The 15,681-nt window shown below is 31.4% G+C and overlaps 1 protein-coding gene across 15 annotated transcripts in view; it reads right to left on the bottom strand.

Annotated features, from left to right (window-relative positions):
* Dap160 (dynamin associated protein 160) overlaps positions 1–15,513 on the bottom strand; it is a 24,159-nt gene extending 8,646 nt beyond the window's left edge. For 8 of the 15 annotated variants that reach the window (XM_076308036.1, XM_076308027.1, XM_076308026.1 and 5 more), the window contains exons 1-33: positions 15,206–15,513; positions 15,034–15,089; positions 14,642–14,795; positions 14,407–14,555; positions 14,094–14,321; positions 13,639–13,734; positions 12,224–12,394; positions 12,062–12,085; positions 11,503–11,667; positions 11,024–11,384; positions 10,724–10,937; positions 10,504–10,655; positions 10,322–10,444; positions 10,111–10,249; positions 9,721–10,035; positions 9,281–9,649; positions 9,050–9,207; positions 8,776–8,977; positions 8,347–8,631; positions 8,072–8,182; positions 7,791–7,886; positions 7,343–7,480; positions 7,130–7,253; positions 6,879–7,043; positions 2,396–2,523; positions 2,193–2,299; positions 2,025–2,097; positions 1,745–1,951; positions 1,589–1,672; positions 1,350–1,505; positions 1,123–1,269; positions 813–1,053; positions 535–609 (exon numbers count right to left, since the gene is read on the bottom strand). In XM_076308036.1, coding sequence (XP_076164151.1) covers positions 535–609; positions 813–1,053; positions 1,123–1,269; positions 1,350–1,505; positions 1,589–1,672; positions 1,745–1,951; positions 2,025–2,097; positions 2,193–2,299; positions 2,396–2,523; positions 6,879–7,043; positions 7,130–7,253; positions 7,343–7,480; positions 7,791–7,886; positions 8,072–8,182; positions 8,347–8,631; positions 8,776–8,977; positions 9,050–9,207; positions 9,281–9,649; positions 9,721–10,035; positions 10,111–10,249; positions 10,322–10,444; positions 10,504–10,655; positions 10,724–10,937; positions 11,024–11,384; positions 11,503–11,667; positions 12,062–12,085; positions 12,224–12,394; positions 13,639–13,734; positions 14,094–14,321; positions 14,407–14,555; positions 14,642–14,795; positions 15,034–15,055 — 5,179 coding nt within the window. In that variant the 5' untranslated portion in view covers positions 15,056–15,089; positions 15,206–15,513. The remainder of the gene's footprint in view (positions 1–534; positions 610–812; positions 1,054–1,122; positions 1,270–1,349; positions 1,506–1,588; positions 1,673–1,744; positions 1,952–2,024; positions 2,098–2,192; positions 2,300–2,395; positions 2,524–6,878; positions 7,044–7,129; positions 7,254–7,342; positions 7,481–7,790; positions 7,887–8,071; positions 8,183–8,346; positions 8,632–8,775; positions 8,978–9,049; positions 9,208–9,280; positions 9,650–9,720; positions 10,036–10,110; positions 10,250–10,321; positions 10,445–10,503; positions 10,656–10,723; positions 10,938–11,023; positions 11,385–11,502; positions 11,668–12,061; positions 12,086–12,223; positions 12,395–13,638; positions 13,735–14,093; positions 14,322–14,406; positions 14,556–14,641; positions 14,796–15,033; positions 15,090–15,205) is intronic. The other 7 variants (XM_076308032.1, XM_076308034.1, XM_076308035.1 and 4 more) reach the window with 7 other exon arrangements.
* Between the last annotated feature and the right edge of the window lie 168 nt (positions 15,514–15,681).

Raw genomic sequence — 15,681 nt, forward strand, 5'->3', positions numbered from 1 at the left:
AAATGCAAATGTTATTGGAAGTGCAGAAAATCAGAGATGCATTGTTATATTCAAAGCCAATGTATGATGGTAATGTATCTAAATTGAAGGTCATTAAATAGTACTATCATCTACAATTCAATTATAATTTAGACGTTATATTGCGTATTACCAAAAAAGAAAAGTAACTCGTTTTAATACCTGCTCAAAAATGCTATGATTAGGTAGAAATTACATGCAAGCAGAAATTTTTTACCTTTCTTAGATATAAGATCTTCAGCTTCCTCAACTACTAACCAAAGTCTACCCTCAGGTGGTTTCCTGCGAACTATAATCATGCCAGATTTTTGTTAGTACAAACACATTATGCAGTTAGATGATACGATATCCAATGTGATGCCGAGATATCCGATGATTCTATTCCCTCTGATAGATTGTTGTGTGTTGTTTTCTTTTATCACATGGTCACGTAAAAAGTGATTGAAAACACTAAGCAAGCAATAAGCATACGCACAAAGACGAAACCAAGCATCTTAAACATGCATTGTTGCTTACCAGGAATTGTTTTTAAATTGAAACCTTCAAGCACTGTAACGAGAATTCTGCCACACGCTCCAAACTGCGCCTGTTCTGTTTACTCATACATATACATTAATACATGTCAAATTTGCTATCATTAACTGTAGATAAATAACAAAGTATAAAAGTTTTCTTGTATCTTACATTACACTTGCATGATTCATTGTTACGATAAAACCACAAGGACAAATAACGTTGCGTGAATCATAATGTAATGAATAAAAACATTTGAAAAGAATGAAAATTAAACTCACTCGATCTCTGTCTTTGTAAACAGGTCCTTTCATTTTCCAAAAATTTCTTTCTTGCTTCTGTAATTCTTCTGACCCACAAGGAACATTCACTCGGAGATGGTGCCAATAATATTATTGGCTTTTTCTGATCTCTTAATCTGAGTATTTTAGTTGAGTTTTCTGTACCCTCACCCCAACTTAAGCTAACATTTCCATTTGTGTCCGAATCTCCTAGGAACCGCAATTCATTTAGAAATATTGGCTGCAAAACAAAAATATTTTCATTAGTATTATCATACTGTTATCCATATATTAAATTTCCAGTAAATACCTTTCTGTACATCTTAAATTTCTGATGTTCATTTCGGTCAAATGAAAATTGTTGCCCATAGAATACGGATTTTTTGGTAACTAATGGCTGAGCAAAGAGTAAAAAATCATTTGTAAGAAATCCAACAAGTTCTTTTCCACTTTTTGCCTGAAACACATGTGAAAATTTTCATTTCATGAAGGAAACATTTCATGTTTTAAAAAAATATCAATTTTGCTCTAGAGTACCTTATGAAGTATACCAAAATGTATAAGTTTTCGCGGACCCAACGAATTGGTTAAAGAATTAAAAATAAGTTGTTCCTCAAGACCATCACAAGCTACATGTGTTTGCAACCATTCTAGTCTATCACTGTTTTCTTTCTCTCTAACCCCCTCGTTTACCTAGATTTAAAATAAGCAAGATTTGTATTTATAATATGAAATTCATTTCTTAAATAACAGAATTTATATTTAAAAAATGCCACCTGAGTACAAAATTCTTCTGCTTTAGCCAATGCTTCTTGAAGATACTGCCTATCAGGATGAACAAATGGAGTGTGTTCTAAAATCTAAAATAATTATAACAGATACATATAACACAAGTTGTGAAATCAAACTAATAATACAAGAATGAAATATACTTTGCCAATAATAAGAGGATACTTTGTTATCCTTTGCATTGGTTTTATTAAAAACGAACTTAAAGGCATTCCTTTTGTACGTGGATCTTGTTGGCAAGTATGTGCAACTTCAACAAATTCTGGTACAGTCTCAGTTAATCGTTGAAGATAAACAGCAGCAGATATTTGACAGCTGCAAAATCTGATATAAGCTGACATTCTGGGTATCTAAAATTCACAAATACATATACAGAACTGCAACATGAAATTAAATGTAATATTACAATAAGTAGTTGCATACATTTTCACACAAGATATCACCAATCATTCTTACAACACCTCCTTCACTGTTATCTCGACGTATTCGCAATGTTCTAAAAAAAAATCCATTAAACGAATAATATGGATGAGCATTATTAATATTATATTCTTACTTAAGTAAGAGTATTCTTACTCTTACTATTCGTACCTTAGAAAATTATCATTACAGGCAATAATATCCCTCCAGTTAACAAATATCTTATCAACTTCGTCTACAGTTAAAACTAAACTTTCAATTAAAGGTTTCTCAAACACCTATAAAAAGATTTCCATTCTATAATTTCTACTTATTAAAATAAAACCTTAAATACAAATATCTTCACAAAATCATCTTATAAAACTTGTAAGTACCTCGTGCACAAGTCTCATGTCTTCTATATATGCTTGTTCAGTTGTGATAAGTTCTTTGATGTATTCTTGACGCTTTCTTTCCATTGAATCCCATCCACCCACTACTAGATCAGTTGTCATCTCATTAGCTGCGCATAAAATGTATGTAATCATGTTTTATTATTTTGGTATTATTACGTTTTATATGTACTTTATTATGTTTATTGCATAAAAGATTGTCTTCAATTCATTTTAAGAAATACATAAATACAAGAAAAAAAATAAATAATAAATAAGTTTTTTACTTGATAAATTTGAAAGAATATAACACAAATTAAAATATTTTATAAAATAATATTATAATTATTTGAGTTGATTGTTGGGTTTCATCAAATAGTATAGAATTGTTGTACACAATGATACTTTACAACAGACAGATACTTTATTTCAATCAGCAGTTTTGCGAACACGTCTGTATATGTATGGATATGTGTACGTATGTATAAGAACAGAGTGTATATGCATGTGAGAAGATTTAGAGTATATTCACATGAAGTGTGAACAGAAATCTGTAATAAATACACAGTGATCTGAACTTGTTCACACCTGTACAGTGACCTTCGCTCGAAAATATGCCATACACAGTTGAGATTCGCAATGAGATTCGACATTACAACAATCAAACAATATGGATATTTTGCAAATAGTAACAATCTTAAGGATGTAGCACTACACAAGTATTTCATCTAAGAATAACCAGTTGCATAATTTGCTTTACACATTATCAACATGTTTAGATAAAGATTACAAGATTATGGGCGCATCTAGAATATTTAATATTAAGCACACAATATTCATTCTTACGATCAGACATATTTATACACCTTTCTTGCAAAGAGTCATATAGAACGTGTAAAAGGATCAACCAGTGTATAAATATGCTGGTCTACTGTGCGCTTGGTTCTTGTAGTTATTCGAAACTAGTTATTCCATCAAATTCCTGATTCTTTCAATGGAATGAATACTACACATATAAAATATATTTACTTATTCAGTCAAATAAGTATTTCATGTTAATTTATAATATTTAAACAAAAATTGTAACCACTAAAAAAGATGGAGTGTTCGAATATTTTACAAATTGTTTCATAAAAAACTGATTTTAACAGAAATCGTAAATTATGTCGAATATAATTGTATAAAAACAATAACAGAATATTTAAGTATCTCAAAATCAAGATTCATAAAACTACAGCAATAAATATAAATAATAAAGATAAAAGAAAGTCATTAAACGTAACATCCTTGTATAACAATGTTTAGGTATCCTACTCTTAAATAACATAAACTATCATATGCAGGAGTAAATTGATGGAAGAACTGGTTTACGATAATATAACATTACTTAACAAATCATTCCCACCAGTGGTAATAATATCTATCTATAACTTTATGATTGTTATTACTGATATTTTAATGATGATTTAGGCTCTATAATAAAAGGCTGCGAAGAAGGAGCACATCATCTTTCATCATGTATTACTAGACGGATTAATGAAAAACAAATAATAACTATATATAGAATAAATAAATAGGAACAACAGATTTGGTTAAACACATTGAATTTTAAAGAGAGCAATATTTTCATTCTCTTTGTAAATATTACACAAGAATCTTTTTTGACTACTACGCTTATAATAAAATTTTGAATTCAAACATACAGATATATATATATATATATATATATATATGTATATATATATGAACTGTATGATTATTCAAAACTTTAAGACTGAAGGAGTACTTATTATACATTGTAACAGATTCTTCACTTATTTGTATGGTAAAACGACAATTTAAACAGGATATTCAACTAGTGATTATTTAACAACTCCTTCTCCCTTACATTGAAGACAAGCAGAAACATGATGTTCAATTGCTCACATTTCAAAGTGCTCCGAAACATTTGCACTAGGCCTTGGCGCAGTGTTATAACTGTACAAACCATCTGTATTGCGCACCAAATGATATGCTACAGTGCTTGTAAAAAAAAAGAGACAGCATTGAACGTTTATCAATATTAAAGGCTCTTTTAAGGGCACTGATCTTGGAAATTCAGGATTACTATTAACAATCTGTGTACTACTTTTTATTGTGCTAACACTTTAAGCCCGATGTTAGCGAATTTTATGAATAATTTGTATTTATTGCAAATTTGGTATGTTTGTATATTTTTATTTACACATAAAGCTGTTCAAATATTTTTAAATATATAGGATAGTATGAATGTTTTATAGATAAATAGATCAATAGTTATTGTCCTTGCTTCTAATAGAAAGTACTTCCATTTTACTAAAGTACTACCATCAAATATAACTGCCTTTATTTAAGCTTTTTTTCAAAACTTTTTTTATGAGATAAACATTATGTATGAAAAATGAAATTCTGGGCTGAAAGTGCTAGTACGAATAAAAACTGCAATTAACTTTTTCTAAAAATAGTATGATCTTAAATAAATTGATATTTGATTGACATATTAAGCATTGGTGGTACTAGATACTATTCTAAGTAGATAAACAAATTATATACTTTTAAGTTCTGTCTTGGATTAAAGTAGAGGGCTGAGGTAGAATTTGGTGCACATGTCAGGTGGTCGTAATGATACTTACGATATAACTTGTTATTAAATATTTAGCGCTCTCATGTACGCACATGTTTATAAATACTGCGCAATAATATTCCCGTCGAAACCATACATAGAGGTTTTAATAGCTTGAAGGACAACGGTCGATAAGACGCATGGTAACAATTTGAATGACATTGAAAACAAAGGAACGAGTAGGACCCCGCACCAGAAGAAAAAGGCTTGCAGAATTCAGGGCGATATAGAAACGAAGAACCAGCACTGAGTCTTTCTTTCACATTTCTCTTTCTCATTTCTATGCTCACTGTCTCCACCGACGAGACTTGTTGGTGTTGTAACACGTTGTGGTGAGCGTAGAGTCTGCTATCATTCTTATTGCACTTCAGATGATTTTATTTTAGCCTGCAATGCTGCGGTGCTGCTCTGCTATCCTTTATGCTGCATGTTAAGCAGAGGCGAAAGATAATAATTAGTAAAAAGGATTTACTGATTCCAGATATTCAAATGATAGATGTTTAAATTGCTTGAAGTAGCTATTTCCTTTTGTAATACTAATATTTAATAATATTAATATTATTTTAGTCTAATTAAGCACTTTATAAAATAGCACTTTAAGAAAGTTCAACAAAAGAAGTTAATGAACGCATGATAAATAACAATTATTTAAAATGATAATTGCATAATATGTACCTGGTAAATAGTTTAGTTTTCTCATTTGCAAATTTTGAATTATAAATTGCTAATGCAAATATAAGTAATAAAAATTATAGCGGTACAGATATTTTTGATTATAAAATATGTTACACTATATAAGTTTATGCATACTTCTTATTAATTATATATACTGAATCTGTCAAGTATGTTATAGTGGAACGAAGTAGCTACCTCAAACGGACAGACGGACGGACAGGCAGGCATGCAAGCAGACAGGCAGGCTATGTGATAGAGAAAGTATGCTTCTCTAATAATTTATACCGCAAACTACCAGGTATAAATAGACCAGAAATGAAATGACAATTACTGTACATTAAAGATGTACCACTTTCCAAGCCAAAGTGCTGATTTTAATGCAGCCATATCAGAGCAGAAAGCACACACAACACCCGTTGTGAATAATAATCATTGAAAGAAATACACTGTTTTTATATAACTATCACCAATTAAGATTAATTCTTATAAACCATAGATGGTAGAAGTCAGTAATAGATATTCATATCTAGTGGAACAGGATTTGAGAGCTTAATTATATTTACGTATTTGATACTAACACTCTGACAGACACACTTATTTGTGCCTGTAATGTATAGCTAATTTTAAATAAGTTCCATAAATAAAAGGATAACTATTTGAACATGAATATTGTTAATGCAACTAGTACGTTTATAACAATAACATGTCTACAAATATTTATTTTATTAAAATAGATTAATACAATAACATTATAAGCAAATATAAGATACGTAATTACAGTTTACTAATAATAGAATTATTTTTTTATAGATAATTAGTATTTAGATTATTTATCTGGTCCTCCTAAACAATTGTCGTTATAAATTGCATTTTATAATATCAAATTTTTGTATTTGATAGTACTAGAATTTAATTCTATCTTATGTTATTGATAAAAATTAAACCTGACGGTCCTCCGTCTATCCGTGTATCACAGATTGAAATTATACTACAATGGTAATGTTTCATGGTTTCATGTAAGTTTTGTAGCATGACGTTGCTATATAGTTGATTTAAAACTGTTATATAAATACTTATGATTGATATTAAAATAACCATGTTTGCTTAAGAACAAATTCTTTGTTAAATTCATCAAATCAAAAATGGAATTACAAAAAAAAGAATACTTACACATGGGAGATACATAATTACTGGGGAATACACCAGATACACCATTCAATTCGCCTTTCCACCATGTTGCTTCATCTTTTGCAAGTACAGTTATAGCGTCACCCTTTTCGAAGCTTAATTCATCTTCATTTTGTGCCTGATATGGATATAACGCCATAACACGTTCTGTATTGGTAAAGTAATTATTATTAAATTTTATGTTTATTGTATATATAGGAGATATGAAATGATGTAAATGGAAAGTTACTTACCAACACTTGGATCTGTAGGAGAATCTTGATATCCATGGGAAATAGGTGTACTTCTATTGCTACTGGTTAAAGGCTTAACATAAGATGCTGGGAACCAACCAATTTGTCTTTTTTTACCACGTGCCTATAAAAATGACATAAAATATTATAGTTATATTATCACAATCATTTCTATGTCATGATAGAAATACAATTGTCAATAAATCGTTATACCTGTAATTCTCCTTCCCACCAACCACTATCTGTTTTTTTACGTATCATTATTAACTGTCCTTTTTGTAAGTCTAATTGCTCAGAACTAGTAGCTTGATACGGTGCAATAACTTGTACGATTTCAGGTTTCCTTCCTCGCTATATTAAAGAAAATACATTTTATAAAAATACATTACATTTTTATTATTATTACTATTATATACTATATGTATAAAAAATCAGATGTGTATTTTACAAGCTGTAAAATAAATATTAAGGTCAAATTATGGAACAAAATAATTGGCAAGTGTATTTTATAGGAGTTAAAATACCTTATAATACTGCAATAGCAGGATGCCAGCAATGAGAAGGAAATAACAAGCAATTAAGTTTTATCAAACAACAAATATTTAACATATATAATCTGAGATTTTACATATATACAATAAGCGAATGCAATGTTAATTACCTGTTGTGAAGCCATTGTAGTAAAGTCTGGCAATTCTGCTCTATCTTCTGCAGCTGCTCTTTCATCTTCGAGCTGCTCAGCAGTTTTTGCAGTTTGCTAAACATGGATATACGCGCATCTAGCTTATTGCGTATTTTGCAATCTAATTATTAATAGTACGTTCGCAAAGTCAAGTCTATTTAGCATTTTACAGGATATAATGATTGTTTACAACACTCAAAAATTAATACATTTTTTGAATAACTACAAACTGGGACTGTTAAAACCAAAATATTACAAACCAATGTCGCTTGGGCAACTGAAACATCTGCTTCTTGACTACTCGTGGTTATATCTGCAGTCGTCGTAGTAGTCGTGTTTGTTTCAGACGCGTTAGTTACTACAGAGACACCCTGATTAATGTTATACATAATGTTAAAATTTAAAAATTGTCACCTCATGTTTTGTAAATCTTACTACTTTTTGTAACACATTTTAACATCAGAATCACAAACTTCAAGCTTAATAAAATCTGTATGTTAGAAAAGTGAAATAATTACACAAAAAATCAGTATACCTGATCTGGAGCATCACATTTTTCTACATAATTGGCAGGAAAAATTCCATTCCTATCTCCAATAGTGCCTGTCCACCAATCGCCTTCCTTTTTAGTGACCAGTACAATTTCTCCTTGATTGAATGTTAAGTCTCCAACTTCAACAGAGGTATATGGATACAGAGCCATGTAGTATTCATTGAGGCCATCAACCACTGCAGCTTGATTAGCAGTAATTTCTTTCACATATGATTTGGGGAACCAACCCTTAGCTTCAGTACTAGATGTACCATACCACCAATCACCCTAATTGATTAAATAATATTTGTATAACTCAATACCTTAAATACTTTAAAAGTATAACCACTTTTAAATTAGTATTTAAAGAATCTTAAATTTCTTATACTATATATACATATGTACTACAAATGATATACAGTCTATATTAACCTGCTGTTCAATGACATTAATAATATCTCCTTTCTCAAAAGCAAGATGCTGCTCTGTTGTAGGGCGATACTGAAACAAAGCTGTTACTTGTATATCACAAGCTACACCTAATCCAAGGTTGGGTATGATGGGTTCAACAATAGGAGGTTCGCCACCTAATGATCCTGCATCGGACACATTCTCAGGAACTTCAGCAATTCCTCTGTAATGAATTGAAATAAAAATATAATAATTACAAATTTTTCATTAATAAAGTATAACTTGATCAACTAACTCTAAGGTCCTCTTTTCCACGCTATCCTGTTGTATAAAAGCATTATCGTTTCCGCTTCCAACATCTACTGGTTCTACATAAGATTCAGGGAACCAACCAGTATGACCTCTGATTTCTCCAGCCATCCATCCTGGTTCTGCATTCTGAACAGGTGGTACCTATTTCAAATACAATTTTATTTTCAGGTCTTTGTATCAGCTTACTATATTTATGTATTTTCAAAATGGTTACCAAGATAATATCACCAGGTTGGAATGATATTTCATCTTGATTTCTGGCCACAAATTCATACAAAGCTCTGTATTTCATAACTCCTGGAATAACTTCTTCCACTGTATTAGCTGTAGTAGTAACATCATCAACAGGCCATTCATTAACTGTTTCTGTAGTATCATTCCAGGTTGTATTACTCCAAGCAGATGTGGTGTAATCGGTACCAGTTCCAGTACCAAGGCTAGCTCGGAGTTCTAAGACTTTTAACTTTTTATCTTCGAACGAAACATGAAGATTCTTGCAATCAGTCGTTAAATTTTTCATTTGCGTCTTAATATCTTGTAGCTGACCATTGTTATTTTCTATGTCAGCCATTTTAGCTTCAATCTATTAATATAAACATTATATTACAAAATTATTTTAAACATGAAAGGTTTATTGAATGTATTTATATATACCTGTTGTTGTAAATCAGCAATCTTATCCTTCATTTGTTTGAGAGTAATTTGTTTATTGTCGAACGCCATTTTAATAGCTTCTTGACCTGCGGCTTCCGTAGCTGTGTTCATTTTGTTCTTTGCTTCGATGCGAGCTTTCTCCTGACTCAAAGTCAACAATCTTTGGTTCTGTTCTCGAAGTTTATTCTTTAAGGCAGCCATCTCTTGCAATTGTGCGTCACGCGTTGACCGCATACCATCGATAGTTGTTTTTACACCGGAAACACCAACTCGAGTGTCACAAATTTTTTGCGACAGTTCCTTTACTTTATCATTCTATACGAATTATAAAACAAATTATGTGGAACAGATGTATTAATTGCTTCAATGATCATTTTTTTTAATACTTACAAGAGTTCCAAGTTCAATAGTTAGAGTATGATTTTTTGCTTTTAACTTAAGCAAAACATCTTGCTCTTTTTGCCTCTGAGTTTGAAGTTCTTGTGACTTTTGTTTTTCCCATTCTAATTGTCGTTGCCTCTCCATTTCCCTATGAAACAAAGTGAACTTATATTACTTTACACATTTTTTAACTGAAAGTCTAACAAAACATTTAACTTACTTTCGGGCTGCTTCCCTCTGTTCTTGTGCCCTTTTTCGTTGTTCTTCTTTTTCCTGTTCAATCTCCTTTTGCCTTTGCATTTGTTTTTCAATTTCTGCTTGTCTACGTCTCTCTTGCTCCAGTCTGTATAATAATTTTTTATTTATATAAACACATCTTAATGCAACGAAAGATTTCCTTACCTAATTTTCTCTTGTTTCTCTGCCTCCTCCCTCTCTTTCCGTTCACGTTCTTCTTGTTCTTTCCGTTGAATTTCTAACAGAGCTTTACGTCTACGCTCTAACTCTGCTTGACCCTTTTCAAAGTTTTCTTTACGTTTATCTTCAAAGGACGTCTTTGAAAAAATAATCATATGTAAAATATGAATTTTAAAATATAAATTTATGTAAACATTAATCTTACCTGTGGCATACCAGCTGATGGATCCACAGTTTCTGTTCCTGTTTGTGAAAGCGTCAAACTACTCTGCCGTTGACGCCTGAACGCGGGTGGAATAAGTTCTATTGGAAGCACAGTAGGTATCTTTTCACCGAGCTTAGCTACATCACATAAATGCATTGCTAACACAAATTCGTCGCAACTCAAACGACCATCCGAATCCATGTCTGCTAGCGTCCTAGTAGTGCAATCACATTCTATAGAAACACTAGGAATGATTGTTTCAGTAATTACTATTTAACGTTTATGACTATATTATTATACCATATTTGGGCCAACACTTTTTGATGCAACTGTGACTGCACCATAATATTTCTGGCTTGAGGACCAGACAAAAATCCAGACCGTGTCCTGTCCCAAGTATTGAATACTTGGGTGTATTTTAATTTTGTTTGATGTGGTACAGCCCATTCTACAGACTGCGGAGAACCCACTGAATGCTGACTATGTTGTGATTCGATTGAACTCACTCTATCAATACTTGGTGGACGTGCTGTTGTACTCACTGGTGTACTTGTAGATACAGGTGTTTGAGCAATGACACCATTTACTAATGTACCACTTGTTGTGGTTGTTGACACTAATGGTAAACCTACAACTGGAGGACTTGATACTACACCAGCACCTAAAAGAATAAAATGTTACATGTATAGTATTACAGCATTTATTGAATGAAACTGTAATGATTAAACTATGAATTAATAAAAATTATATTAGCAAAATAAATTTTAAATTCTATGTACCAGTAGGTATTGGTGCAATAGATGGTACAATAGTAGAACCAGCTGTAATTGGAGCAACCATGGTAGCACCTAATGGCTGCATCTGCATTGTTTGTCCCATACCAAAAGCAGCAATTGGAGTTGGATTTGTATTTAAGGGTGCAATTGGAGCTACACTAGACATACCTGTTTAAAAATAAAACTTGTGTCAAAACTACTTATTCATATGTACTAATTGTTTGCACTCAGAATGAAAAAATTAACATTAAAAATTGTATAAGTTTGAAGTTAGTGGCTTGAAAAATATACTTTAATTGTCTACACAAATAATTTAATTAATGTTATAACAATGTGAAGTATCAATGTAATATAATTTCTTATATAAATTATATATCTATTAATACTACAAAATATAATCTCACAAGGATAATATATATTAAATAAGTCTCCATCTACATAATCGAACCTTGACAGATACCATAAGGAAGACCTAAATATCATTACTTATTAACTAAAAACACATGAAAAATAATAAAAATATACTTTCTACAAAACTCAATTGTTAATGCATTAAGTATACCTGGTAACTCAAGATCAAGTAAATCTGTAAAGAAAGAATAAAACATCATTGGCAACTTAATAGACCACCTATTTCAGATGTGTCTGTACAATAAAAAATTAAGATTGAAAAATAAAACAAACAAAATAAAATAAAAATATAACAAAAAAGATATAACTTTACCTATGGCAGAAGTAGTCATTGGTTGTATTGGTTGAACTGGAGGAGCAACTGTTGTGACAGATCCAGGTGGAGCTTTCACTGGTGACATTCCAGCCATGACAGGACTATTAGGGAACGAACGTGGTGCAGGTTTTGGTGGTGGGCCACTGATAGCGGGTGAAAAATTTGCCCCTAAAATTATATGTCAGTTATTTATGAAAACAAAATATTCTAATTTGATTTTATTAAGTACTGTGCAAAATAAATGAAAAAATATATATTAAACAACTGAAAGTAATAGTCTACCAATAAAAATAACATAAATTCAAGCTACAATTATTTGAAAGCTTTGCAGTATATGCAAAATTAATTTATAATTACACATATGCGTTGTATATGTAATGCAGTGGAATGATCTCTTTTAACATAAAGTGTTTATTGTAATGATATATGATATAAAAAGGAATCATTTCTTTGTTTCTAAATTTAATTACAAAAATACAACTATTATCTAAGTTTACATGCTGTCTCATCTATTATATTTATAAGGAAATGGTTTCTATCTTTTCAAATCTCCTTTACTCCTTCAAACATACCAATATTTGTGGGTGGTGCAGGTCTTTGAGGAGGACCACCACTAGGAGTAGTGGTAGTGGTAGTAGTAGTGGTAGTACTTGCAGAAGGCACGATTCCTTTTTTTTGCAGCACAAATATTATATTATTGTATAACTGTTATATAGGCATGAGCAAACACATTAGAGGAACAGCAGAAAATATATATATATATAACTGCAGTCAATAAACAAAGCCACTGCAACACTGATTATATAAAATTATGTATTTGTGAATTAGAACATGTATAATAGGCACAATTTCATATTGACACTATTCCACATATAACATGATGTAAGATAATAAATCCATATTAAATGAATACACAGACACAAAGCATGAAAGTATAAATGTGTTGATGTTCCTACATAATGTCAAGTAATAAGTATGACATATGATACCACTGTATAAAAAAATAATAAAACATCACTTTGACAATAACATGAATTATTATATGCATTTATATAAATGTTTCAATTGTGTTGGATTTCCTACAGTATTCTGTTTTAATGTTCGTTAACAAATTTTTAATCTGCCATTAATTTATAATTCTATTATAAATTACATTAAATATAGTATTATATAAATAATTAATTAAAATATAATAATGTATTTCTCATGCAAAAATGAGTTTCCATGTTCAAAATTTGAAAGCATGTACCATAGCATATCATAATGTATCATACTGCTGATTATATCAAGTAAAAGAAATGTACTTTAAAAGAGAATCATAAAATTTTGATAAGCCATAAAAAAAATAATTGAACAGCAGATAACCCAGATATAATCATTCATATACAAAACATCTAGTTCTTGTAACATACCCACAGAGGGTGGTGCAGGTCGAGCAGGTGGCTTTGACGCTGTGTGAGTTATGGCATGTGTAGTGGCAGCCACATTCTGTCTACTTTGTCGTGATTCTGTATAGTATGATGCTGTGTAAAATAATGCTAAATAATGCTAAACAATGTTGTTCGTTAGTTAAGATGTTTTTCAATTGGAATGACCATTAGAACCAATGATAATATCCGAGGTAAGTACCACAAATGACAAAAAAGTCAGTTTAATCCAGTTTTAACAGTTACATATTTAGTTATTATGGAAAATATCAACTGTACAGTCAACTAAGACAATATTGTATTTGTTGTGAAATATAATATTAAACATTAGTGTAAGGATCTAGATGAAATATATCATAATTCATATTATTTTCACAATAGTAAAAATTAGTTATGTATACTTTTCGAATATTTAAGCATAAAAATCTTAATTTAATTACCTGGTAAAGTCATTGGTGAGGCAGGTCTAATTCCATGTCCAGGTAGTGGTCCATTTGATGGCGGAGGACCTATAAGAGGCCGTGGGACAGATCCAGGCATAGACATTCCACCAATTAAGGGTTGCACTGATACTGGAGGTGGTCCAGTTAAATTTGCTAAAGAAGCAACATTATTTTGTTGTGGAATATTGACAGCTCCATTTGTTAAGTTTGTTGTTCTATTATCACCTGGACACAAGTCAATGTCAAAAAATATGGATACAATCATATCTAAAATAACTGTGAGTGTTTGTAATTTCCTCTTTATACTCACTATCAGAATATATCTTTACACTTTGCACCAAAGTTGATGGCAATGTGCTAGGAATCTCAAAACCACGTAACTTTAAATTAATTAATTTACATGCAATACTAAATTCATTTATATCCATTTTGCCATCTGCATCTGTATCCGATAAGGCCCTACATAATAATGGACATGTTATGAATATAATATTTATTTTAAAGGAACTAAATGTTAAAGAATTATGATAACAAAATATTAATACCATATTTGTCCAAGAATGTGAGGTGGAAGCTGAGACTTAAGCAGAAATTCTTTTGCTTGTTCTCCAGTGACAACACCATTATTTGGTTTTAAAGATTCAAACAGCTCTCTGTATGTTGCACGTTCTCTGCGTTGGATTACCCAGAGATGCGCACCTGAAAGAATTGACATCTTTCTTTTTATCTTTCTTATAACTATAATCAATTAATGATTTTGAAATTAAAGTAGTTGTAATTGTAACATAATTCACTGTTTAATCAATAACATTTAACAAACTAGAAATGATCGATAGTTTCTGTTGTTCCTTTATACATAGATAGTTGCTGTCAACATGACAGATCAACTGAACATAATTGTTAATTTTGTTGTAGACAAAGAAAAAACATGACTTACCTGGAGTTTTTGGGGTGGCCATCTCTGTTCACCCGTAAGTGACCACCGAGTTGAATCTGCAAGGAAAGAAAAACGTAACTTTCACGAACTTTTCTAGAAAGTCGGGCAGGAATTCGTGATTTCAAGGTTAGGTCACGGTGATCGATCCTAGCAGGAATGACTCGAGATATACCTCACGAGAGAAGAATTGTCGAAACGCTATCAATTTAGCGTGGATTCAATCACGAATAAATCCAATTAACCAAATAAGCGCGGGGTCGTGAACTTGAAGATTGATCGGGGCCCTAACGCACACGTATAAGAGCAAGAATTTTTCTCACGCCAGTTATACGAACATACGACAGTGAACCGCTTCCCTTGCTTACGAATCCTCCCACAACTTTACGAAAAGAAATTCATGATTGTGTATCGCGATGTTAGCGATCCTTTCCCGAGAGAGCGAATCGGAAAAATTTTAGAACTCTATCGACGATACACGGGTCGGCCCACACTGACTGACGTACATACGTCACTTTCACGACCTCGGTTATTTCCGGGAATCTTCGGTTAGAATCGATATCTTGTCCGAAACCGTTTCGTTGATCTTCGGTAGAGATCGCCACTTCCGCAACCCTTGGTTCAAATTTTCTATGCTTTATATACGCGACA

The sequence above is a fragment of the Ptiloglossa arizonensis genome, chromosome 3, assembly GCF_051014685.1.
Source record: "Ptiloglossa arizonensis isolate GNS036 chromosome 3, iyPtiAriz1_principal, whole genome shotgun sequence".
NCBI classification, from domain to species: Eukaryota; Metazoa; Arthropoda; class Insecta; order Hymenoptera; family Colletidae; genus Ptiloglossa; species Ptiloglossa arizonensis.